Genomic DNA, 27,324 nt, shown 5'->3' with positions numbered 1-27,324 from the left:
TCCCTAATAGCTTCTGTGTATTCTATATAGGGTATTGAAGGCAAAATTAATTCATTTCTTCCCCGTATATTACGTTGGTTTCCCGTAAAGAAGTATTTTAGCATGTCTGTTGTAGGGAAGCTAACGTTCGGCCGTAATGTTTGGATAAGAAGCTGAGTGAGCCTGCACGAAAACCATGACGGAGAGTCATTCGCAAGATCAGTGAAAATGCGTGTAGCCTACGGTAGCCTACTGTTTGATATGGTAAAGCATTACCTAGAGGCAAGTACACATAATAATAATATTAAAAACGAACGTTAACAATTTCAGAGGTTTTCGATCTATCAGACGAGTTACAGCAGGCTAACGTCACGAACTGAGTACGAGTCTGCGCAGTACGACGGAAAGTAAACGGAATTTTGTTTCAGCCCCCTTCCATAGAGAACAACGGAGTCTGTTTGTCCATTTCTTTTAGGTCTATGGAGTCAACGGTAGTGTCGCAACTTTGAGATATCGATGGCTTTGGTTTGAGCGAGCCAGGTTTGGGCGCGTATTACTTCTAACGTTTGCAAATTGCATTGCGTTTGATGAGAAAAGTGAAGTGACCGAGAAGAGGAATTTAAGTGTTGCCAGTGCCACAGAATTTATTGGACATGGAAGATTTCGACGAAGTAACACTTGCCATGCTCAGAGGTATGTATTGTTTTTTTCAAATTGCATTTCAACATGAAATATAAGCTATAACTAGCTAGTTCATCAAGTTCATGCTATGGCGCTAGTTAGCATGGCTAGGTATCACAAACTAGCCTATTTACTGTACACTAATGTCTCTGTTGCAACGTAGCTGGAATATTATCCTCCCTTGTAAATCGTTTTGGACAAAATTGCCTGCTAAATGACTAAATGTAGATATTGAGGTGTCTGTGCTTTATACTCAACAGCAGCTAATATCACTAGCTGCGTTTCCATTATCCATTAAATTGCGCAAATTAAGAGTTGCGAAAAGAAATGTGCTTAATGGAAACACACACATTTCGAAAAAACTCACATGTTTCGATAAAAAGTTTTTGCGCTCGGGTGAGGTGGTATTTCGAGCGTATCGAAATTTGTATATTTTGCAAAACTGCAATGGAAACACTTTTTTCGCATCTGACGAGTCACGTGATCCAACAACCGGATGTTAGGAGGAACGAAACCGACGAAGAAGACTGCCGACAGGAAGTGGCACCGGGAGAATAATGTAAAACAATATTTCTTTTTTCATTAAAAGTGGCTCGTGTCATTCTAAAATGTTGAATCCACAGCTGTGAACTTGCCGACAACACTTTCTCAAAAACGCTGCATAGGCTACGCAACCGCTCAACTAGTTTTGTTTACCCATAGCAACAACGTTGCTATGCTTTGCTGGTTTAACGTGATGAGAACAGTGCTGAAAGAAATCTAGATTCTAGTTTTAGAAACTAATCAACTGGGCTGATCTACGAAATATTCCACTGACATGGCTGTGACATGCCTACTACAACAAACTCCTATGAAATATGTCATTTTTAATTTTATGTTTCTGCCCCACCAAAACGTAGGCCTCCTCCGCTGATGGCTTATAGCCTTGACCAAAGATTCTAGAACAGAGCTAGAATCTTTGCTATTGACTGATAATCAGCGTGCCGTGGTGGCAATTTGAGTGCATTTAGTGTAGGCTAAATCCCTATGGCTAAATCTGGGTAATGTTGATAACCACCATGTCTCCTAATGACTTACAGCATGCGAGAATACACGAGATTTTAATTTAGTTAGCCGAATGTAATGGAAACACCGCAATTGCGAAAATTGTGATATTCAACATTAAGACAATATCGACAAAGTTTTTGCGCATATTTGTAATGGAAACGCAGCTACTGAGGATATCCTGCGCACACTAGCTGCGTTTCCATTGACCATTAAATTGCGCAAATTAAGAGTTGCGAAAAGAAATGTGGTGAATGGAAACACACACATTTCGAAAAAAACTCGAAATTATTTATTTTTCGATAAAAAGTTTTTGCGCTTGGGTGAGGTGGTATATTTCGCAAAACTGCAATGGAAACACTTTTTTCGCATCTAACGAGTCACGTGATCCAACAACCGGATGTTAGGAGGAACGAAACCGACGAAGAAGACTGTCGACAGGAAGTGGCACCGGGAGAATAATGTAAAAAAAAATATTTTTATTCATTAAAAGTGGCTCGTGTCATTCTAAAATGTTGAATCCACAGCTCCTCTGTGAACTCGCCGACAACACTTTCTCAAAAACGCTGCATACGCAACCGCTCAACTAGTTTTGTTTACCCATAGCAACAACGTTGCTATGCTTTGCTGGTTTAACGTGATGAGAACGGTGCTCAAAGAAATCTAGATTCTAGATTCTAGTTCTAGAAACTAATCAACTGGGCTGATCTACGAAATATTCCACTGACATGGCTGTGACATGATTTAAGCATAGGCCTATAACAAACTCCTGTGATTGATATGTCATTTTTAATTTTATGTTTCTGCCCCACCAAAACGTAGGCCTCCTCCTCTGATGGCTTAATGACTGATAATCAGCGTTAGTGCCGTGGTGGCAATTTGAATGCATTTAGTGTAAATCTGGGTTATGTTGATAACCGCGATGTCTCCTAATGACTTAAAGCACGCGAGAATACACAAGATTTTAATTTAGTTAGCCGAATGTAATGGAAACACTGCAATTGCGAAAATTGTGATTTTCGACATTAAGACAATATCGACAGTTTTTGCGCATATTTGTAATGGAAACGCAGCTACTGTCTAGAGATGACATTAGGGATCTCTCTCCTGGTCCAGAGCACTTTCTTCGACGAAAAGATGTTTGGCTCAAAATCCACGTGGAGGACCAAGTAAGAAGCACTACAGTAACTGTAACACTAGCACTTAACCACTGTTAATCAGTCACAAAATGAGTTTATTTTAGCCAACAATATCTTTGGTATTCATTTATTGCTGAATATGTTAATGTTTGAATATCTTTACTGATGTTCTTAACCTAGAGTTTTCAGCCCAGTTATTACTATTACAACAGTAATTCTTTTTCTCTGTTGTGTTTCTTTTCCATTTCAGATCATGGATGAGTTTCGTCAAGTTGTTGAAAAGGACAACATTGACTTCTTGAAAGACTTGAGAGAAAGATGGGATTTGTTCTATAGTAAGGTCCAATACTATGGAGTGGTGAAGCATGTAATGAAGGCCCCCCTGACCATGGACAGTGGTGAGTTATATGGTATGGTGGGTTTAGTGATGGGAATATTGAGTTCAGTGCTTATTTATCATATCTGATTTTTGTTTTCTTTTGATTTAGTTGAACATGCCATCGCTGTCTTCACCGCTTTACCGCAGCTCTTTCCATCAAACTCGAAGACACGCAGCCAAATTGAGGCAATTTTCCATGTTTTAACGGTGAGTCTAACATGATTCATGTTTCCTTTGTAAGGGCAGGTGTACACACATACAAACATGCTTACAAACTGACAGAGGCTAACATATTAATTGCATGTAAAACAAACATGAGCGAAACAGCAGTCATGTTTGATTTAGTCCACTTTGTCTTTGCAGCCCTCGGAGAATCCGGACGCTTTCCTGCGCACACAAGCATACCCAGTTGTCCTGTTGGGAGAAGAAAACTGCCTTCTCGCCATTGGAGCATCAACATTGTGCACGTTTCCATGTGAGAAATTTCATGAAACGCTGCTTTACCTCATGGGCTGTTACTATGTTTTCCACCTACATTACCCAAAGACAATCTGCACACTCCTCTCGGTGATACAGACTGAAGTGGTCGGGGACACACTCCATGATGGCGATGTCACCCCTTCCTACAGGAAGGCCATCGGAGAGTGGAAGGCCTTCTTAGAATGAACAGGTGTTCAACTGATGCTCTTTTTCATGTACCCTTCCTCGCTATCTTCCTTTCTCTCTCTTTCCACGTTATCTCTCTTTCTCTGTTCTTTCCCTTTTTCTCTGTCATCTCTCTCCCCCTCTTTCTCTCATCCCTCTTTGTCCCCCTAGTCTCTCTCTTCCCACCCCCCAATCTTCTCTCTCCCTTTCTCTTTTTGTCTCTCGGCCCCCTCTCAACTCTCACTTTCCCTCTTTCTCTCTCCATCTCCGTCCACTCTCCCTCTTTCTCTATCTTTCACCTTTTCACTCTATCTCTTTCTATCTGTCCCCTTCCTCTTTCTCTTCTCCCTCATCTCTTTCCCCATCTCTCCATTTTCTTCCCCTCCCTCTCTGAGCCCCCCCCCCCCCCAGCCTAATTAAGAATAATGGAAATTGTTTTATTGTGTTTTTTTATTATTATTATTTATTTTAGTTTATTTTTGGGGCAGTTTTCATGTTGTGGTGAGAGTTTACACAGAGTGTATGCCTGTGCCAAGCTGTTCACATGTTAAAAGTGATAATTGATGTACTGGTGATACTCCACGACCATAGTGAAAGGCTGCTTTTTGTGGCATGTTTGCCCTATGGGAATATTCTTTTGTTGGCTTGTGACTGTGAATGATTCGAGGTAAAACAGCTAAAATTCAGCAATAAAAGTTTCTGAACTGCATTCATGGTAGCCGGTATTGTCTGATTTCAAGATAGATTTACTTATCATGTTCTTCTCAATACAAGAGGAAATTTCTCAATATAAGCATCATAAGCTACTTTTACATTCTAATATTAAGCAAAACATACTTATTTACAGTTTTTTTATTTTCTCAATACAAGATGGAATTTCTCAATATAAGCATCATAAGCTATTTTTATATGGAGTTTCGTTTGTGCCAAAAAGTTCAAACAATACTTTTTCAAATTCAAACAAAAATCAATTAATCAAAATACCAAATACAAAATCTAAACAAAAAAAATAAAGTCGAAAAAAAAATCTAAACTCGCAAACAAATTATTTGTGTAGTTGCAAAAAAAAAACTGTTTGAATAACTTGTCTTTTGGTTTACAATAACAACAGTCATTTGCAGCGACATCATTCGTTTGTTTGCTCCTGGCTTTTTCAGTTTCGATTCTGGCTCTCGCGTTTGCGCTGCCTGTTTCTTTGCTTGCGATTCTGGCACAAACTTCACATGTGGGTGGGTGTCTGTGGGGTGCATTCCTATTGGCTGATGCGTTTTGACTGACAGCTTTACTATGGATTCAAGCGCAAGAGCTACCCACCTCCCCCCCAGGTAGTGGTGCAACGCTCTTTTTGGCCACTATGTACAGGTATATGCGATGTGGCGCTATTGAGCACAGTATGTCAACCGCCATATGAAGAAGAAGAAGATATTGACCACAGTAAGTAGTTCCGTGGAGCTAGCTACACCAAAGCCATCGATGGGCTACACGCGTTATGGACTCAAAACAATGGGTTTTCCTCACTACTCATTAACCCAAGGTAAGAAGTGTAATCTAATTTGTTATGGGTCTAATTTTCACGTTTATGTGGGATGTTATGGCGTAGTTGTTACAATACTGACGCTGGTTTTAAGGTATCAGATGGCTATCTTAGCATCGTAGGTTTGTCCACATACAAACGAGGCTTTTGATGAAATGTCGCACTACAGTAGCCTAAATTATGAATTCATACCATGTATTTATTTGTTCAGAAGTATATTGTTAATGTCCTCGCGTTATATAAGCGTATGTGTCCGATTATGTCATGAAATATCGCTATGTTGTCAACGGTAGTCTAGCATAGTATGAGCGCGATGGTGCGATCTATCTGTGGTCAGTTCATCAATGGCCCTGGCGATCTCTGGAGGTCCACTCTTTGTGAACGTTTGGAGACCACAGACATAGTGTAACCTTAGTTAGAGTATTGGTTCATTTGCCTGAGAAAGACCCAAGGGTCGAAACGTTACTTTTTGTAAACATGGGAGCTCAAGCAGTGTTGCCAACGTTACCTTCTTCTGTTACATCTCCCCAGGAAATGTTATTAAGCACTGTGACCAGCTCTGTCTTTTGATTAGTACATGTCTCATGTCTTTTGCTTGTGCTTGTGTGCTTGTGCAGAACAACTCATCGTGATGGAGCACCTGTACTCCCTGATACAGCAGGATCTGAGGGGATTCCTCAGACAGGACGCAGATGTGGATTGACAACATCCTGCAGTTTAACTTTATTAGAATAAGTGTTGTTTTGAATAAAGAACAATAAAATTGTACTACTTACTACATACTACTTACTGTATGTTAACCTGACTCACCACTTGAATTTCGTTCCACCTAGCTCCTCACATTCATCTGGAACTACTCCATTGGAAATGTATTTCAGAAGGCAGGGCCTTGTCAAAACACCTTTCATATGATTGGATAAACTAATTTATTGACATGCTACTACAACAGGGGTGGGCAAACTAAGGCCCAGGGGCCACATGCGGCCCTCTGCTCTGTTTCATGTGGCCCGCCATGAAGTCAAACACATAAAATTAAATGTGGCCTGTTGTTACATAAACCTGATATACATCCATCACACAGCATGGTTTCATAACTGATGTGCTATGTTTGTCAATGAAAACAAGAGAACAGGCCGCACTACGCATAAGCAATCACCATTTATTCACACAGACGCGTTTCGGCGCTCTGCCTTCCCAGTATGTTTGTCAATACCATCATCAAGCTGTACTTTTGGGAACTCTGACTGAATAAATACATTTTTTTGGAAGGTAACATCACTTTTTCATTGCTTAATTAATCATAGCATATAAGCTTACCATTCTTAACATCCAACTACTTGGTAACTTTCTAATGTAGCTTGGCATTTTCTGCCTCTCGGATGCGCGCGCAGCCAGTATAGTTGGTAAACGAGAAACCTATGTATATCAACAATAACAGCAATATCAACAGTCACAACAGTGTCCACGTCCACTGGGTGTGCAAGGGACCAGGCAGAGTCAGCTAGTCATGTGCGGAGCATAGCTGTGTTTTTTGGTTTGTAAAGGACACAGCAGGAGAAGGGTGAGCTGGGTTTGTGGCGGCTGGAAGTCTGCAGGTGTGCAACGGACCAGGCAGAGCCAGCCGGGTGTGTGAGGGAGAGAGCAGCGTCTGTTGGGAGTGTGAAAGCCACAGATTTCAGAGCCACCCTGAGGGGCTGGGCAAAGCCTGCTCTGTGTGTTAGAGACACAACAGGATCTGTTGGGTGTGTGAGGGATGGGGTACAGCGCATTGTGTATGTGAGGGACACAGCTAGATCCATCGGGTGTGTGAGGGATGGGGTACAGCGCATTGTGTATGTGAGGGACACAGCTAGGTCCATCGGGTGTGCGAGGGGTGGGGCAGGGCAGAGCCTGCAGGTACTGTGGAGCAGAGTCTCTCAGGTATGTGAGGCACACAATAGGATCCACCAGGTGTGTGAAAGACGCAGCGGACTCTGTCTGGTGTGTGGTGCTGTGCTGCAGATGGAGAAGAGGCCGTCAGCTGTGCTGTGTTGTGCTGCAGATGAAACAGGGACCGATGGTTGTGATGGCAATGAAGCAGAGGTTGACCAAAGACTGTGTGGTGTGTATGGGACAGAGAAGAGGTCGGTTGAACAGGTCAAACTGCAGGATGTTGTCAATCCACATCTGCGTCCTGTCTGAGGAATCCCCTCAGATCCTGCTGTATCAGGGAGTACAGGTGCTCCATCACGATGAGTTGTTCTGCACAAGCACACAAGCACAAGCAAAAGACATGAGACATGTACTAATCAAAAGACAGAGCTGGTCACAGTGCTTAATAACATTTCCTGGGGAGATGTAACAGAAGAAGGTAACGTTGGCAACACTGCTTGAGCTCCCATGTTTACAAAAAGTAACGTTTCGACCCTTGGGTCTTTCTCAGGCAAATGAACCAATACTCTAACTAAGGTTACACTATGTCTGTGGTCTCCAAACGTTCACAAAGAGTGGACCTCCAGAGATCGCCAGGGCCATTGATGAACTGACCACAGATAGATCGCACCATCGCGCTCATACTATGCTAGACTACCGTTGACAACATAGCGATATTTCATGACATAATCGGACACATACGCTTATATAACGCGAGGACATTAACAATATACTTCTGAACAAATAAATACATGGTATGAATTCATAATTTAGGCTACTGTAGTGCGACATTTCATCAAAAGCCTCGTTTGTATGTGGACAAACCTACGATGCTAAGATAGCCATCTGATACCTTAAAACCAGCGTCAGTATTGTAACAACTACGCCATAACATCCCACATAAACGTGAAAATTAGACCCATAACAAATTAGATTACACTTCTTACCTTGGGTTAATGAGTAGTGAGGAAAACCCATTGTTTTGAGTCCATAACGCGTGTAGCCCATCGATGGCTTTGGTGTAGCTAGCTCCACGGAACTACTTACTGTGGTCAATATCTTCTTCTTCTTCATATGGCGGTTGACATACTGTGCTCAATAGCGCCACATCGCATATACCTGTACATAGTGGCCAAAAAGAGCGTTGCACCACTACCTGGGGGGGAGGTGGGTAGCTCTTGCGCTTGAATCCATAGTAAAGCTGTCAGTCAAAACGCATCAGCCAATAGGAATGCACCCCACAGACACCCACCCACATGTGAAGTTTGTGCCAGAATCGCAAGCAAAGAAACAGGCAGCGCAAACGCGAGAGCCAGAATCGAAACTGAAAAAGCCAGGAGCAAACAAACGAATGATGTCGCTGCAAATGACTGTTGTTATTGTAAACCAAAAGACAAGTTATTCAAACAGTTTTTTTTTTGCAACTACACAAATAATTTGTTTGCGAGTTTAGATTTTTTTTTCGACTTTATTTTTTTTGTTTAGATTTTGTATTTGGTATTTTGATTAATTGATTTTTGTTTGAATTTGAAAAAGTATTGTTTGAACTTTTTGGCACAAACGAAACTCCATATTTTTACAGGCTAATATTAAGCAAAACATACTTATTTACAGTTTTTTATTTTCTCAATACAAGAGGGAATTTCTCAATATAAGCATCATAAGCTATTTTTACAGGGTAATATGAAGTAAAATAGACTTATTTACAGTTTTTTGATTCAAGACTTATTGTCTACTATAAGCAAATTTCCCTTATTTCCAGTAACTGAATATGAGTTATATGGCCTTATTTTGAGTTAAAGGTTAGCCTATTTTTAAGAATGCAGGTGGCAAGAATTTCAGACTAACTTTGAGAATTCTTACCAAGAAAAAAATGCTTACCCCATTGGCAGATTTTTTGGCTTAAAATGCATAATTTTAGCCTCATTTTAGGGATATTTTTCTTGTTTCAAGAGGGGCATTTTTTGCAGTGTACTTCTGCTGATTCCTGCCATCCTCTACCCGGTGAAGAAAAAGTGTTTGAGTGACACACATACACACACAATACAGATGGACAATGTTACATACAGTGAGTCAGAAATCACCACATTAATTAAATGCACTCTGCAAAAACTGCTTATCTAATAAATGTCTATCATGTGTTATTATTCTTATATCAAGATAGCAAAATCTAGATGGTATTGTTTTCAGCATGAAGAGACTTGCCTACCACTTTCTCGTAAAATAATTTGTCTAAATTTAAAGCAACACTAAAGCACTTTTCCTTCCTTTTGTCGCACACACGCTTATTGTTTATCCAGCAAATAACAATGTCCAGAGACAAGGTAGAGTATGTTGCATGCTTTTATGAAAGTATGACGTATTGCGACATCGAAGCAAGTCAAATTTGTAGTTTCTTATATCTCATTTCATCGAACTACAGATACGCTACCCGACTTAGTAAAGTTACATAGTGTGGTTATAGCCAATAGAGGGCCGGCCCCCAAAGTGAAAGCAGAAGTGCCATTCACCCTGTTACGAGTTGATGAACCGCTGAAATGATTTTGGAAACATTATTTTAAGGTACGAAAAACTCTTTAGTGTTGCTTTAAAATGAGCTTCATTTATTTTAAGATGTCTCATCTGAAAACAAGCAAATTTGTCTGCCAGTGTAATGGGTAAATTTGTCTTGATAGGACTCGTTGAAGTAAGTCAAAGTGTTCTTAAATTAAGTTAAAATGATCCTTTGAGAAATACTAAGGGCCAATCCCATTTCTAATTTCTACCCCTACTCCTACCCCTTTCCCCTTGCCCTTGCTCATACACCTCCGTTTGGAGTGTGCCTGAAAAATCTTCATTTGGAGGGGTATATAGCCCTACCACTTTCCCCTACCCCTCTACCTTAACGGAAATTGGAACATCCCTACCCCTACACGTGAAGGGGAAAGGGGTAGAGCAAAGGGGTGTAATGGGTATGGGCCTAAACGTATTGTAGTCTAAAATACTGCCTTGTAACAGGTTCTGCGAATACATACGAAATTAATGGACGAGGTGGGACACCAGATGAAGATGAGAACATCTATATGAACACTGTCATGCCTGCTGACCAGAGGGATTGTGGTAAAGACACTGATGGAGATCTGGAAGAAGACTATATGAATGTAGAGGAGCTGAATGGCCCAACAGACAATCAGTCTGAACAGGATGACATCTATCAAAACTATAACAGAGACTGTTGGGGCATGTTTAGATTTCATGTAGTCGCACAGATCCAGACTTGACTTGGATATTGCCTTTTTCAAGGTTAGCACTAGACAAACCACATATCTGTGTGACTCAAAATGAGTGATATGTGATGTCGCAAAATGTTCATCTCCCACCCGGGCCGATCATTCAGCCATACAATACTTTGTCTTATCATTCATCCGACGACACACAATTATTTGTCTTTGTTTCTTCCAATAATCCTAGTCTAATGACCTCATCCAGTGCATTTATGATATTAAAACTTGGATGGATAATAACTATTAATTCTACTAGTACACGTAGGCCCCTCCCAGTAATGTAAATAATTGATTTTAAAATACTTCTGACTATTTTAGATAATTCATGGGCGTAGCTCCCTCATACATTTCTGACATGCTCATTGCATATACACCAGTTAGATCCCTTAGATCCTCAGGTAAAGGGCTCCTTGCAATACAGAATTAACTTGAGTTCCCGCACTCTCTGGAATTCCCTACCTCCTGAACTAAGGACTGATCCGAAAGTGTACTCTTTTAAAATCAGACTTAAAACATATTTCATTCTTGCAAACTCTTCATTGTGGTTTTAAAGCTATTTAAGTAATTAAATTGGTTGTTTACCGGTATATTCATATTTATATTTGTAATTATATATTTCATTATTTTTACATGTTTTATTTTTCATATACTTTTATTGTGTTGTCATTGTATGGGTTTTATTTTTTGTATCTATTGTATTGAATCTATGTATTAAAATCTTGTATTAAATTTGTATCTATTGTATCTTTGTTAATTTTGTGTTTGTTGTGTTAATCTCTTTCTTCAACAGCACATGGGCTTGTGACATAGTGTTGTGACTTGAAACACGGAGAGGCAGTAAACAACTGCCATTAAACGCCCTTTGTTGAGCAAGTTCCCGTAGAAAATACTTCAGCTGATTTAAGCTTTTTTTTTTTTTACTTTGCTTGTTTGTTGCTTTACCTTTCTTATGTTTTATGATGAACCGTTGATGGTACACTTCGGATTGTGACATTAAGCTGCATATTAAACATCCACAGCTGCTAGAGCCATCACTTGCTTGTTTTGCATTCTGTTTTGAGCAGGAGACTAAGTTAGCCATGTTTCTGTAACTTGCAAGTTGCATGAAGAAAGCACATTGTGAAGCATTCACACGTAAACCAGCCATGCTACTAAATCTGTATAATATCTGTCTATCATATATCTATCATAACACTGACCCGAACTTCCCAATCACCAGTACGCACTTCAAAAGCCTCAAAAAGTACTAGTGTGGTTGCAGTGATATTGCTAGGCAGCCTGCCAATGCAGAATTTTGACTTTGAATCTCTTCTTTTGTCAGAAAGGCTTTCATACATAATTTACTTTGACTATGAGACTATGACTAGACTATTGACTATGTCTGAGATTTTGCTCTGTAAGTGGCGGAAATGGCCTTCCATGGTATGGTGATCTCTTCTTCCAAGAATTGTCCATGAAGCACTTTGGTGCTTACAGAGAGGACGATTCATTTCCATTTGTTTAGCCTCAACTAATAAAAAGCATGAATGTCCTTTCAGTAAAACCCTCATGTATAATTGGCATGCCATCAATGTATCAAAATATAAAATGTAGATGCAGATGATGCATGAACAACAGCACTGCCAGTTGGCCCACTGCATTCCAGTGATTTCACCATCAGTATATGAAGCTCTTTTCCAAAACGTTATAAATCCATTTTTGAAAACATTAAAAAATCATGTTATTAAATTGTGTATTTCAGGTAATATCTATAAAAATGCAGTTGTTTTGTTTTTTATTGAGTAAAGATAAATCAACTAAACATAACCCAATACAGTTTCACTGAGAATACTTGAAAAACTAAATTTAAAAAAATGATTTGGGAAAATTCATTAAAATGGTTATAGCGTTTTGGAAAAGAACTCTTCAATCACATTCCATCAACTGAAATGGCTACACCTGCACAGGTCCTCCACAGAGAAACTGCTGCACATACAGGTCTGCCATAAAAAGAGGTGTTTCACGGGTCCTCCATAGAAAAACATTTCCACATGTCCTCTACAGGTAAAATGCTACTTGCACAGGCTGTAGTTGAGGGTGAGGAGGATAGGTGGCTTTGCCAGTGTTGAGATGTTAGAGGCACTGTGGATGTACTGCAGACCTCACAGTTCTGACTCCCATGATGTTTTCCTGAGTCTTTTTTCAGTCATACTTTTACATCTGATTTTGACTCTATGTGGCAGTATATCTCTGTATACAGTATGACCATACATGCATATGCTTCATTCACTTGTGTTGTCTTTCTCACTAGAAGAGAAAGGATTATGCTGATGGGAACCGTAAGTGGCATTCCTTCTGAATGAACGTGTTCACAGTGTCGTTCATCAGGCAGAAATACAGTTCGTTCAGTTTAGTTCACGTTCACCAAAATATGAACGAGTTCATGAACTTTCGTTCAATGAACGCGTTCAGGCACAGCACTGGAGCTGTGTCACTCTGAGCTGTATTTGTGTTCTTTGTGTAATATTATAATAAGTCAGCCAACAGTAAACAAGACATCAGCATTTCATTTTATGGTTCTACTAGATTAATGCTTGCAGGTTGACATTCATTTCCACATTTAGCTTTTATACCACTTTCAACACTTGACCAACAGAAAACAGGTCATGTAAAAAAGGCTATAAGGAAGAAAGAAAGAGGAAGGACATGTATTTTATGTGAAAATTCCCCCAGAGGTGGATATGTCAATGGCTGTGCTTTCTCCAATACTGGGTAAGTGTCTTTTTATATGAATATGAATGTATTAGAGAAGATATGTTTGGAGTTGTTTGAAAAACAGTGGCACAGATAGATATGTTTCGATAGATGCCGTTTTAAGCACTCGATCCGGAATCTGACATTTCAACAGAAAATAAGTTTTAGAATTTCCCTTTACCCTGATTTAAATTTGACAATCACATTGCTGAGGCCAATGTTCTATCCGGGAACAGAGATCATTCTTTAGCCCTGCATTTAACCAGAGAAAAGAACACGTTGAGATCTATCTTTATCTCTATCGTTTATTTATAGTGAGAATTACTTTTGGTACTGCTGAGAATTACTGTTGGTCAGCCAACAGTTGTCAAAAACATAATTGGATGGATTGTAGGTTGACATGTGATGTGATCTACGATAACCCATCTCATGGTGCACTCAAAAATCCTTGATTCAACCCTCCTAGGTTCCCGATCGCATCACATATTAATTTGCTGACATAGCTTTGATGACTTCCTTGACAGCGGTCTGGTTAAAAGAGGCTAAAAGGAACTGAGAAAGAGGAAGACATGTCCATTTCATGAGATTCTCATCAAGGAGGGAGATGTCGATGGCTATTCTTGCTCTAATCTCAGGTAACATTAATATACATTTTCTTAATCTGAATGTGCAAGGTGAACTCCTCTGTGGTAGATGAACATTTTTAGGGGTGTTATAGAACAACATAGGTAAATTATGGCCTACTTTGTGTTACTGCTAAATTCCGCTACAGCTCAGCCCACAATAAGTCAAACATATTTATTGTCACTCAAATCAGATGAGATACATTCATAGCATTTACCTGTAATTTAAATGTGCGATAACAATGATTTCAAATTGGCTTTAAATTGTCATGACTGTAGTGTTGAGATCAATGTTCTATAGAGAACACAGAGTTTAACATGCTTTCAATTAAATAAACCTGTGTTTGTCTTCTCAAAGATCAAATCAAACATTTATTTGTTCTAAAACATTTTCAAGAATGGTCTGTATGCTAAGGAAACCCCATTCATTTTGGAGCCGATGATACTCAAAAGGAACTTAGAAATATGTTTCACATTGTAGCCTATTTTCTATGATAACGAAAGTGAAACTCAGTGCCCTTTTAGTTTCAATGGTGAATATGTGCATGCCAGTGTCATTCATTTATTGTCTTACAACATACATAATGCATTCATATTCTAGTAGTAATGTCAGAAATGGTTTATAGGCCTCTAAGAAGTGTGTTGCATCGTGCATGTTACATATAGATGTGCACTCAACTGCGTATCCATGCAGGCAAAAAGCAGGAATGTATAAAATCCCGTGTTACGAAAGTAAATGACAGCATTTTTTCAAATGTGGCGACGGCCAGCACACAACTTGGGGAGAAATGTTCACTATGCAGTCAGGGTGATGATAGCCGATGGTCAATGTGATTGACATGTACAGACGATAGCCAAAGAAAGAGATTAGTGCCTCCATTCACCGTGGAAAGGTTGTGTTTGTTTCTACATGTTGGCACAAAACGTTATTTCTGTTAGAAACTAAGTTGACTTATGGGTTAATGTGCGTAGCCCATTTTCATGACCCTTTCAAACTACGTTAGAATTGTGTGATTAGCCACCAGCATAATAAAACAAAATCCAGGGGGAGTCATACAGACCAGGGATGAACTACTGAATGGGCCTGCTGGGCCCATGTGCTCGGGGCGCACTTCTGTGTGAAGATGCTTCTTCTCCACCCTTATCTTTCCCCAAAACTCACCAGAAATCTTCCGGGGTAGCATGGGCCTATGTCCGTCAAAAGTTTGGAATGTCCTAATTGACCGACTTAATTAATAACATGTTTGTAATTTGTAATAATGTGTTTCCATGGTGGGAAAATTGGAATTTTATAAATTATATTGAAATTGTGTCAGGGGGTCCCCCAGACCCCAACACAGATTAGGCTCTTGAAAAACAACAAAGCTGGGTATGTGGGTTGGCTGTGGAACACCTCAAACCAGACTGCATTAGACTAACTGAGGCTATCGCATGAGACACCAGGCATTTCACAGAACATGCTGTATGACCATATGACAACATGAATGACCATATGTTGGTACGTTATGTCAAATTTGAATTTTGAATTTGAACAGCAGTCTTTACCAATTAGAATCAGAATTTATACTGATGAGTCACTTGTCATGGTAGTTGTGATTATATGCTTATAATCACAAGCATATAATATGCTTATGACCTATACTGTACATATGGCCTATATAGTCTTCGGCTCCGTGCCTACGGCGAACCACAGCCGTGGCGATATAGGCCAACAATACCACTCCCACTCGTGCGATAATGCTTAAATATCACTGATTTGATTTATCTACATGTTTACATACAACACCTCTTGGTTTGTTTCTCCTTCTGTAGTTCTTTCTCTCAGTGTCCCCTCAGCAGCTGGTAAGTGAAGTACCTCCCCAATGATCACACATACTTACAAGTGCTTTGTCCTGCACAGCATTGCATTAGCCTATTCTGTATTGGAATACACATGTAAACATCTCACATCTAAACCTCTGGCACAGTATATTTCCATTTTCCATCGATCAGTATAGCCATCAACCATGATGGTATAATAGCATTTGACAGTTACAGTATGCATGAGGGTTGTGTCTGTTGTATGTCTAAGTTGCTGCCCAGATCAGGCTGGTGAACGGGGACAGTCGGTGCTCAGGTCGAGTGGAGGTGTATCACTATAACCAGTGGGGAACTGTGTGTGATGACTTCTGGGACATGAGTGAGGCTAAGGTGGTGTGCAGACAGCTGGGGTGTGGCACTGCTGTTTGTGCTCCTAAGTCAGCCTTCTATGGTGAAGGGACTGGGCAGATTTTAATGGATGATGTCAGTTGCTCTGGTACTGAACAGTCTCTGACCCAGTGCTCCTACCTCAGAACGCATAACTGTGGCCATTATGAGGATGCAGGGGTGGTGTGTTCCATGGAAGGTAAGTAAATATGTATCATGGCATCAGTCTTGCTGAAAAAAAGGTGTGAAATGTGAACCTGGCACTTTTTCCATTTCCAGGTCCCTCCATCTCTCTTTTCTCGTCATACTCATTAGTCTCACCTGGAGAAACTGTTCAGATCAGATGCTCTAGGAGCGCATGCAACTTACTTCTGTACAGGAATGGAGTTAACGTGAATTCAGAGGCTCTTAGTTCCTCCCAGAGAAGTGCTACGTTTACTCTGTCTAATGTGGCCTCCTCTCACCAGGGCCGCTACACATGTGCCTACTCCTCCTCCTCTACTCGTAGCCAACCCGTTAGCATCACTGTAGATAGATAGATAGATACTTTATTGATCCCCAACCCAGTCCGCAATGATACTGTCAGAGGTGGAAAACCTCAGCTTCAGAGAGTAAAGGCCATCGCCCACCAGAAGCGTAAAAAATAGAATTCCATTGTTTTCAATGGAGCATTGCCCACTGGAAACGTCTGCCGCGCAGCAGCCGCACAGAGATAGAAAACTATTCTAAAATCCTGCGCGGCAAGCCCAGACCGCCGAACCCCGCTGAACGTCGCTTCTAGTGACGCGTTGGGCTTAAAAGTCCTTTGTCAAAATGTAACTCTGGTGACAAAATGAAACACACTTGCATCATACAGTAGGTGCGTAAAGAGGTGTCAGTTCACCAGGCACACAATAATAAAGTGAAGGAAATAATCTGGTAAATGGACTAACCACATCAAGCCGAAATCAAGTTAAGTATAGTTACTAGGGATCTGTATGCCCCCCTTTTGTTAATTACATATATAATATCATTAAAAGCCTGATAAAATACGTGATTTTGATCATGTTTCCTCTGTATTGTTTGTCTTGTCACATCAAGCTAAAATCAAGTTACTGTAAGTGTAATTATTATTATGTATAGTATTATCATAGGGATCCACATGGCCCCATCTGTTAATTACACATATACTGTAGCATGATCAGAAATCTGCCATGATATGAGCTTTTCATCATGTCTTCTCTGTCTTGTTGCGCTCTCCTCTCCACTGCTTTTGCAGTTGTACTACAGAAGCAGTACTAGTAGAGAATAGCAGAGGTCAGCACTCTTCAGTTTGTTTGTTTGTTACATCACACTTTTTTTTTTTTACAGTTGAACTACGGAAGCCAAGGCTTTCATCGGAAACCAGCAAAAAGGTTTCTTGGGGTCAGTCTGCCCAGATGAGGTGCTCCATCTGCACACAGCTCCTGGGTGGTACATTTACCCTACAGCAGTCCATTGGGTCATTTACAGAGACCAAGACAGCCATTAAAAGCTCTGCCCTCTTCACCATTCCTCAAGTGGACTTTACCCATGAAGGAGTCTACTACTGCAAGTATAGAACAAGGGTTTCCATTCGTGAATTCACATCCCCTCAAAGTTCTACTATCAGCCTTTCTGTAATAGGTAATGTGGTTATATATCATATATGGACATATTTCTGTGTTTTGTTAAGTAATAGAGGTTAACAGGGTTGGACATAAGGACCCTGCTGAAAAAAACAGCCTGTCCAGCGTGAATGAATGTTTGCTGGTTGACCAGCTTGTTAACCAGCTTGTTTGACCACCCTATGATGGTTGACCAGCTAAACCAGCAAAACTCTTAGGAAAAACATGCCTTCAGCTGGTTTACCCAGCTTATGATGGTAATTGGGCTGATTTTGATTGTCATACCACCTCAAGCTGGTCATTTTAGTTGGTGTTGCTGGTCTATATTGCTGGTTTTTACTGGTCATGCCAGCTTATGTTGGTCATTCTAGGAAACCAACTTGACCGTCTCTGTCAAGCTTGGCAGGCTGGTCACCAGCTGTTTCACACAACAAACTGGCCACACCAGCTTGACCAGCTTCATCAGAGGGTCACGCCAGCATGTTTGGTGGCATAACCAGCTAGACCAGCAAAGACCAGCAAAAGCGGGAAGAAAACCAGCAAAGCCAGCTAAAACCATCTAAAACCAGCTACCAGCATAAGCTGGTTTCTTGCTGTTTTTTTTTCAGCAGGAAAGATATTAGGAGTTAGGATATTGTTTTATATGTAATCCCAAATCCGCAATGTATAACACAATCTACTAGCCTGGCAAGCCAAACTACAAAATATTTTTGGCCACTAGGGTGCGTCTAGATTTCTAGGCTAACAATCTACTAATAAATAGTTAAGAAAGTTGTTGAGGCACTGTTGACTTAGGCTACAGTACATAAAGAGCCATTCTAGCTGTTAACCACGTGTCATCTCATATTAATCCTCCACTGATAAACTGCCTCCTTCCCCAGTGGTGCTTGTGCAGCCCAACATCTCTCTCAGTGCCCCAGATGGAGGGCTGTTCTGGGGGCCTCAGGGGCCAGAGGTGACCTGGGGCCACAGCCTTTCCCTCATCTGCTCTACTGAGCCACAGCACCAAGGAGGCTCCTTCCACCTCATCTTTGATGGGTCTAACAGCACCAGGACTCAGCTCGCCATCAACCACTCAGCCTCCTTCTACATTCCTGAGGCAGACTACTCCCACCAGGGCAACTACAGCTGTGTCTATGAGGTCACTGTGTCCAGCCGCACCTTCAAGTCAACACAGACAGCACCACTGACAGTCATTGTAAGAGGTAAACATCCAGCACTTAATTGTCTATTCAGTATTATGTTTGTGTGTTAGTTTTCTTGTTGTTTTCTCTTGTAATTCCCTGGTCCTTTTCCAGCATCCCTGGCACCCATCATTGCATCTGGGGTGATTTCAGGGTTGTTCCTATACACTGCAAAAAGTGATTTTCAAGAAAGGAGAATTTACTTATTTTGGGGAAATTAATCTGGGTTTTTTTCTTGTTTTAGGCACTGATAGAAAAAATATCTTGTTATCGGCCAAAAGCTTATGTTGGTCATTCTAGGAAACCAACTTGACCGTCTCTGTCAAGCTTGGCAGGCTGGTCACCAGCTGTTTCACACAACAAACTGGCCACACCAGCTTGACCAGCTTCATCAGAGGGTCACGCCAGCATGTTTGGTGGCATAACCAGCTAGACCAGCAAAGACCAGCAAAAGCGGGAAGAAAACCAGCAAAGCCAGCTAAAACCATCTAAAACCAGCTACCAGCATAAGCTGGTTTCTTGCTGTTTTTTTTTCAGCAGGGAAGATATTAGGAGTTAGGATATTGTTTTATATGTAATCCCAAATCCGCAATGTATAACACAATCTACTAGCCTGGCAAGCCAAACTACAAAATATTTTTGGCCACTAGGGTGCGTCTAGATTTCTAGGCTAACAATCTACTAATAAATAGTTAAGAAAGTTGTTGAGGCACTGTTGACTTAGGCTACAGTACATAAAGAGCCATTCTAGCTGTTAACCACGTGTCATCTCATATTAATCCTCCACTGATAAACTGCCTCCTTCCCCAGTGGTGCTTGTGCAGCCCAACATCTCTCTCAGTGCCCCAGATGGAGGGCTGTTCTGGGGGCCTCAGGGGCCAGAGGTGACCTGGGGCCACAGCCTTTCCCTCATCTGCTCTACTGAGCCACAGCACCAAGGAGGCTCCTTCCACCTCATCTTTGATGGGTCTAACAGCACCAGGACTCAGCTCGCCATCAACCACTCAGCCTCCTTCTACATTCCTGAGGCAGACTACTCCCACCAGGGCAACTACAGCTGTGTCTATGAGGTCACTGTGTCCAGCCGCACCTTCAAGTCAACACAGACAGCACCACTGACAGTCATTGTAAGAGGTAAACATCCAGCACTTAATTGTCTATTCAGTATTATGTTTGTGTGTTAGTTTTCTTGTTGTTTTCTCTTGTAATTCCCTGGTCCTTTTCCAGCATCCCTGGCACCCATCATTGCATCTGGGGTGATTTCAGGGTTGTTCCTATACACTGCAAAAAGTGATTTTCAAGAAAGGAGAATTTACTTATTTTGGGGAAATTAATCTGGGTTTTTTTCTTGTTTTAGGCACTGATAGAAAAAATATCTTGTTATCGGCCAAAAGTCAAGCTTGTTTTTAGAATATATGTCTTACTTTTTCTAAGCAAGAATTTGCAGCTTATTTTGAGTTCAAATGATCTAGAAATGAGATCAACTTTTGTTCAGCATCTGAGCAACCAGGTTGTCTCCTTATTTTAAGACATATTCTTGATTTAAGAATGATATTTTCTTAAATCAAGAACACAGTGAGCAATGTCAAAGAAACATCATTATTGCAAAAAATAAAATCTAACCAAATATTATTCATCTTATATTAAGAACAAAAATCTTATATTAAGTATGCTTATGATGTTCTCTCGAAAGATAATTTTGACTTAATTTAAGAAGATTTTGACTTATTTTAAGAAGTCTAAGCCGCAGACAAATGGAGGTGCACTGGCAGACAAATTTGCTTGTTTTAGGGCAAATTTGCTTAACGCACTGCCGGACAAGCTTGTTTTCAAGATGAGACATCTTATATTAAGAACAAAAATCTTATTTTAAGTAGGCTAGGCCTATGATGTTCTCTCGAAAGATCATTTTGACTTAATTTAAGAAGACTTTGACTTATTTTAAGAAGTCTACGCCGCAGACAAATGTAGGTGCACTGGCAGACAAATTTGCTTGTTTTAGGGCAAATTTGCTTAACGCACTGCCGGACAAATTGGCTTGTTTTCAAGATGAGACATCTTAAAATAAGTCAAACCCTTAATTCAAGTCAAATAGCCTAGCCTGCTGAAAACAAGGTCCATAGATTTCTTTGATCTTGATATAAGTTAATAACACTTGTTGGATTGTATTAGATAAACAGTTTTTGCAGTGTGAAAAAATTAGCATTTAACCTAGCCTACACAGATTCTAATGATCACTTTGCTGCAACATCTTCTCAAGTGTTGATATGCTTTCAAAATTCAAATGAAGATTTTTTTAAAGCAAGCGGAAGAATGGACGAGTCCAAACAAATGTGTTATCAAAATGAATGTTATTGTCCATATACTAATACATAAGTGCATTTATCTAAAATACTTGAAAGTACAGTGTCAATTCAATACAAATTGGATCAATATCGAAGAGGAATGCAAAGTACATTTTACATTTATTTGGATTAGGCTACCCACCCTCCCCCTTTCGGTGGGAAAGCACTTGGTACATTCCACCTGTTTGGTTTGAGCCAAAGCCATCGATATCTCAAAGTTGCGACAGCCGTTGACTTCCATGTTAAAGCCAGATAAGAGCGGTCACGTGGTTAGTGGGTAGACTCAGTAGTTCCCTCGGTCCCTGGTTTACTACGGGATTGACAGCAGCGATCGCATTAATATTTACGGTGAATACTCGATGAAAATGACTATAAACTGCATTTCCACATACATATACATTACTCAATGAAAATGCATTATTATGCACACGACTATAAGTCATGTAGAAAAGTCGTATTATATTCATTCATTCTCAATGGAATAGTTCCCGGAAGTGCCGCCATTGTTTGTTCACGGGAGTCAACGGTAGTGTCGCAACTTTGAGATATCGATGGCTTTGGTTTGAGCGAGCCAGGTTTGGGCGCGTATTACTTCTAACGTTTGCAAATTGCATTGCGTTTGATGAGAAAAGTGAAGTGACCGAGAAGAGGAATTTAAGTGTTGCCAGTGCCACAGAATTTATTGGACATGGAAGATTTCGACGAAGTAACACTTGCCATGCTCAGAGGTATGTATTGTTTTTTTCAAATTGCATTTCAACATGAAATATAAGCTATAACTAGCTAGTTCATCAAGTTCATGCTATGGCGCTAGTTAGCATGGCTAGGTATCACAAACTAGCCTATTTACTGTACACTAATGTCTTTGTTGCAACGTAGCTGGAATATTATCCTCCCTTGTAAATCGTTTTGGACAAAATTGCCTGCTAAATGACTAAATGTAGATATTGAGGTGTCTGTGCTTTATACTCAACAGCAGCTAATATCACTAGCTGCGTTTCCATTATCCATTAAATTGCGCAAATTAAGAGTTGCGAAAAGAAATGTGCTTAATGGAAACACACACATTTCGAAAAAACTCACATGTTTCGATAAAAAGTTTTTGCGCTCGGGTGAGGTGGTATTTCGAGCGTATCGAAATTTGTATATTTTGCAAAACTGCAATGGAAACACTTTTTTCGCATCTGACGAGTCACGTGATCCAACAACCGGATGTTAGGAGGAACGAAACCGACGAAGAAGACTGCCGACAGGAAGTGGCACCGGGAGAATAATGTAAAACAATATTTCTTTTTTCATTAAAAGTGGCTCGTGTCATTCTAAAATGTTGAATCCACAGCTGTGAACTTGCCGACAACACTTTCTCAAAAACGCTGCATAGGCTACGCAACCGCTCAACTAGTTTTGTTTACCCATAGCAACAACGTTGCTATGCTTTGCTGGTTTAACGTGATGAGAACAGTGCTGAAAGAAATCTAGATTCTAGTTTTAGAAACTAATCAACTGGGCTGATCTACGAAATATTCCACTGACATGGCTGTGACATGCCTACTACAACAAACTCCTATGAAATATGTCATTTTTAATTTTATGTTTCTGCCCCACCAAAACGTAGGCCTCCTCCGCTGATGTCTTATAGCCTTGACCAAAGATTCTAGAACAGAGCTAGAATCTTTGCTATTGACTGATAATCAGCGTGCCATGGTGGCAATTTGAATGCATTTAGTGTAGGCTAAATCCCTATGGCTAAATCTGGGTAATGTTGATAACCACCATGTCTCCTAATGACTTACAGCACGCGAGAATACACGAGATTTTAATTTAGTTAGCCGAATGTAATGGAAACACCGCAATTGCGAAAATTGTGATATTCAACATTAAGACAATATCGACAAAGTTTTTGCGCATATTTGTAATGGAAACGCAGCTACTGAGGATATCCTGCGCACACTAGCTGCGTTTCCATTGACCATTAAATTGCGCAAATTAAGAGTTGCGAAAAGAAATGTGGTGAATGGAAACACACACATTTCGAAAAAAACTCGAAATTATTTATTTTTCGATAAAAAGTTTTTGCGCTTGGGTGAGGTGGTATTTCGAGCGTATCGAAATTTGTATATTTCGCAAAACTGCAATGGAAACACTTTTTTCGCATCTAACGAGTCACGTGATCCAACAACCGGATGTTAGGAGGAACGAAACCGACGAAGAAGACTGTCGACAGGAAGTGGCACCGGGAGAATAATGTACAAAAAAATATTTTTATTAATTAAAAGTGGCTCGTGTCATTCTAAAATGTTGAATCCACAGCTCCTCTGTGAACTCGCCGACAACACTTTCTCAAAAACGCTGCATACGCAACCGCTCAACTAGTTTTGTTTACCCATAGCAACAACGTTGCTATGCTTTGCTGGTTTAACGTGATGAGAACGGTGCTCAAAGAAATCTAGATTCTAGATTCTAGTTCTAGAAACTAATCAACTGGGCTGATCTACGAAATATTCCACTGACATGGCTGTGACATGATTTAAGCATAGGCCTATAACAAACTCCTGTGATTGATATGTCATTTTTAATTTTATGTTTCTGCCCCACCAAAACGTAGGCCTCCTCCTCTGATGGCTTAATGACTGATAATCAGCGTTAGTGCCGTGGTGGCAATTTGAATGCATTTAGTGTAAATCTGGGTTATGTTGATAACCGCGATGTCTCCTAATGACTTAAAGCACGCGAGAATACACAAGATTTTAATTTAGTTAGCCGAATGTAATGGAAACACTGCAATTGCGAAAATTGTGATTTTCGACATTAAGACAATATCGACAGTTTTTGCGCATATTTGTAATGGAAACGCAGCTACTGTCTAGAGATGACATTAGGGATCTCTCTCCTGGTCCAGAGCACTTTCTTCGACGAAAAGATGTTTGGCTCAAAATCCACGTGGAGGACCAAGTAAGAAGCACTACAGTAACTGTAACACTAGCACTTAACCACTGTTAATCAGTCACAAAATGAGTTTATTTTAGCCAACAATATCTTTGGTATTCATTTATTGCTGAATATGTTAATGTTTGAATATCTTTACTGATGTTCTTAACCTAGAGTTTTCAGCCCAGTTATTACTATTACAACAGTAATTCGTTTTCTCTGTTGTGTTTCTTTTCCATTTCAGATCATGGATGAGTTTCGTCGAGTTGTTGAAAAGGACAACATTGACTTCTTGAAAGACTTGAGAGAAAGATGGGATTTGTTCTATAGTAAGGTCCAATACTATGGAGTGGTGAAGCATGTAATGAAGGCCCCCCTGACCATGGACAGTGGTGAGTTATATGGTATGGTGGGTTTAGTGATGGGAATATTGAGTTCAGTGCTTATTTATCATATCTGATTTTTGTTTTCTTTTGATTTAGTTGAACATGCCATCGCTGTCTTCACCGCTTTACCGCAGCTCTTTCCATCAAACTCGAAGACACGCAGCCAAATTGAGGCAATTTTCCATGTTTTAACGGTGAGTCTAACATGATTCATGTTTCCTTTGTAAGGGCAGGTGTACACACATACAAACATGCTTACAAACTGACAGAGGCTAACATATTAATTGCATGTAAAACAAACATGAGCGAAACAGCAGTCATGTTTGATTTAGTCCACTTTGTCTTTGCAGCCCTCGGAGAATCCGGACGCTTTCCTGCGCACACAAGCATACCCAGTTGTCCTGTTGGGAGAAGAAAACTGCCTTCTCGCCATTGGAGCATCAACATTGTGCACGTTTCCATGTGAGAAATTTCATGAAACGCTGCTTTACCTCATGGGCTGTTACTATGTTTTCCACCTACATTACCCAAAGACAATCTGCACACTCCTCTCGGTGATACAGACTGAAGTGGTCGGGGACACACTCCATGATGGCGATGTCACCCCTTCCTACAGGAAGGCCATTGGAGAGTGGAAGGCCTTCTTAGAATGAACAGGTGTTCAACTGATGCTCTTTTTCATGTACCCTTCCTCGCTATCTTCCTTTCTCTCTCTTTCCACGTTATCTCTCTTTCTCTGTTCTTTCCCTTTTTCTCTTTCATCTCTCTCCCCCTCTTTCTCTCATCCCTCTTTGTCCCCCTAGTCTCTCTCTTCCCACCCCCCAATCTTCTCTCTCCCTTTCTCTTTTTGTCTCTCGGCCCCCTCTCAACTCTCACTTTCCCTCTTTCTCTCTCCATCTCCGTCCACTCTCCCTCTTTCTCTATCTTTCACCTTTTCACTCTATCTCTTTCTATCTGTCCCCTTCCTCTTTCTCTTCTCCCTCATCTCTTTCCCCATCTCTCCATTTTCTTCCCCTCCCTCTCTGAGCCCCCCCCCCCCCCCCAGCCTAATTAAGAATAATGGAAATTGTTTTATTGTGTTTTTTTATTATTATTATTTATTTTAGTTTATTTTTGGGGCAGTTTTCATGTTGTGGTGAGAGTTTACACAGAGTGTATGCCTGTGCCAAGCTGTTCACATGTTAAAAGTGATAATTGATGTACTGGTGATACTCCACGACCATAGTGAAAGGCTGCTTTTTGTGGCATGTTTGCCCTATGGGAATATTCTTTTGTTGGCTTGTGACTGTGAATGATTCGAGGTAAAACAGCTAAAATTCAGCAATAAAAGTTTCTGAACTGCATTCATGGTAGCCGGTATTGTCTGATTTCAAGATAGATTTACTTATCATGTTCTTCTCAATACAAGAGGAAATTTCTCAATATAAGCATCATAAGCTACTTTTACATTCTAATATTAAGCAAAACATACTTATTTACAGTTTTTTTATTTTCTCAATACAAGATGGAATTTCTCAATATAAGCATCATAAGCTATTTTTACAGGCTAATATTAAGCAAAACATACTTATTTACAGTTTTTTATTTTCTCAATACAAGAGGGAATTTCTCAATATAAGCATCATAAGCTATTTTTACAGGGTAATATGAAGTAAAATAGACTTATTTACAGTTTTTTGATTCAAGACTTATTGTCTACTATAAGCAAATTTCCCTTATTTCCAGTAACTGAATATGAGTTATATGGCCTTATTTTGAGTTAAAGGTTAGCCTATTTTTAAGAATGCAGGTGGCAAGAATTTCAGACTAACTTTGAGAATTCTTACCAAGAAAAAAATGCTTACCCCATTGGCAGATTTTTTGGCTTAAAATGCATAATTTTAGCCTCATTTTAGGGATATTTTTCTTGTTTCAAGAGGGGCATTTTTTGCAGTGTACTTCTGCTGATTCCTGCCATCCTCTACCTGGTGAAGAAAAAGTGTTTGAGTGACACACATACACACACAATACAGATGGACAATGTTACATACAGTGAGTCAGAAATCACCACATTAATTAAATGCACTCTGCAAAAACTGCTTATCTAATAAATGTCTATCATGTCTTATTATTCTTATATCAAGATAGCAAAATCTAGATGGTATTGTTTTCAGCATGAAGAGACTTGCCTACCACTTTCTCGTAAAATAATTTGTCTAAATTTAAAGCAACACTAAAGCACTTTTCCTTCCTTTTGTCGCACACACGCTTATTGTTTATCCAGCAAATAACAATGTCCAGAGACAAGGTAGAGTATGTTGCATGCTTTTATGAAAGTATGACGTATTGCGACATCGAAGCAAGTCAAATTTGTAGTTTCTTATATCTCATTTCATCGAACTACAGATACGCTACCCGACTTAGTAAAGTTAGATAGTGTGGTTTTAGCCAATAGAGGGCCGGCCCGCAAAGTGAAAGCAGAAGTGCCATTCACCCTGTTACGAGTTGAGGAACCGCTGAAATGATTTTGGAAGCATTATTTTAAGGTACGAAAAACTCTTTAGTGTTGCTTTAAAATGAGCTTCATTTATTTTAAGATGTCTCATCTGAAAACAAGCAAATTTGTCTGCCAGTGTAATGGGTAAATTTGTCTTGATAGGACTCGTTGAAGTAAGTCAAAGTGTTCTTAAATTAAGTTAAAATGATCCTTTGAGAAATACTAAGGGCCAATCCCATTTCTAATTTCTACCCCTACTCCT

The 27,324-nt window shown here is 40.1% G+C and overlaps 3 protein-coding genes across 4 annotated transcripts in view; all 3 read left to right on the top strand.

Moving 5' to 3' along the window:
* The window catches only part of LOC134099406 (uncharacterized), a 50,018-nt gene extending 24,400 nt beyond the window's left edge, over positions 1-25,618 (top strand). Inside the window, exons 1-4 of one of the 2 annotated variants that reach the window (XM_062552268.1) lie at positions 23,577-24,224; positions 24,445-24,592; positions 24,683-24,780; positions 24,937-25,618. In XM_062552268.1, coding sequence (XP_062408252.1) covers positions 24,117-24,224; positions 24,445-24,592; positions 24,683-24,780; positions 24,937-25,239 — 657 coding nt within the window. In that variant the 5' untranslated portion in view covers positions 23,577-24,116 and the 3' untranslated portion in view covers positions 25,240-25,618. Of the gene's footprint in view, positions 1-23,576; positions 24,225-24,444; positions 24,593-24,682; positions 24,781-24,936 lie in introns of those variants that run through there. The other variant, XM_062552269.1, reaches the window with a different exon arrangement.
* LOC134099408 (uncharacterized) lies at positions 467-4,267 on the top strand. Its single transcript, XM_062552274.1, has 5 exons — positions 467-1,877; positions 2,784-2,873; positions 3,094-3,241; positions 3,332-3,429; positions 3,586-4,267. The coding sequence occupies exons 1-5, from the start codon at positions 1,860-1,862 to the stop codon at positions 3,886-3,888; spliced, it is 657 nt and encodes a 218-aa protein (XP_062408258.1). The 5' UTR covers positions 467-1,859; the 3' UTR covers positions 3,889-4,267.
* Positions 13,292-19,195, top strand: LOC134099402 (neurotrypsin-like). The gene is made up of 6 exons (XM_062552262.1): positions 13,292-13,326; positions 13,833-13,943; positions 15,744-15,773; positions 16,003-16,317; positions 17,469-17,762; positions 18,625-19,195. The coding sequence occupies exons 2-6, from the start codon at positions 13,889-13,891 to the stop codon at positions 18,996-18,998; spliced, it is 1,068 nt and encodes a 355-aa protein (XP_062408246.1). The 5' UTR covers positions 13,292-13,326; positions 13,833-13,888; the 3' UTR covers positions 18,999-19,195.
* Positions 25,619-27,324: the final 1,706 nt, after the last annotated feature.

Source organism: Sardina pilchardus, chromosome 13, assembly GCF_963854185.1.
Source record: "Sardina pilchardus chromosome 13, fSarPil1.1, whole genome shotgun sequence".
Classification (NCBI taxonomy): Eukaryota; Metazoa; Chordata; class Actinopteri; order Clupeiformes; family Clupeidae; genus Sardina; species Sardina pilchardus.
Note: the sequence above shows the minus strand (reverse complement) of the source record. Positions and strands in the feature narration are given on the sequence as shown.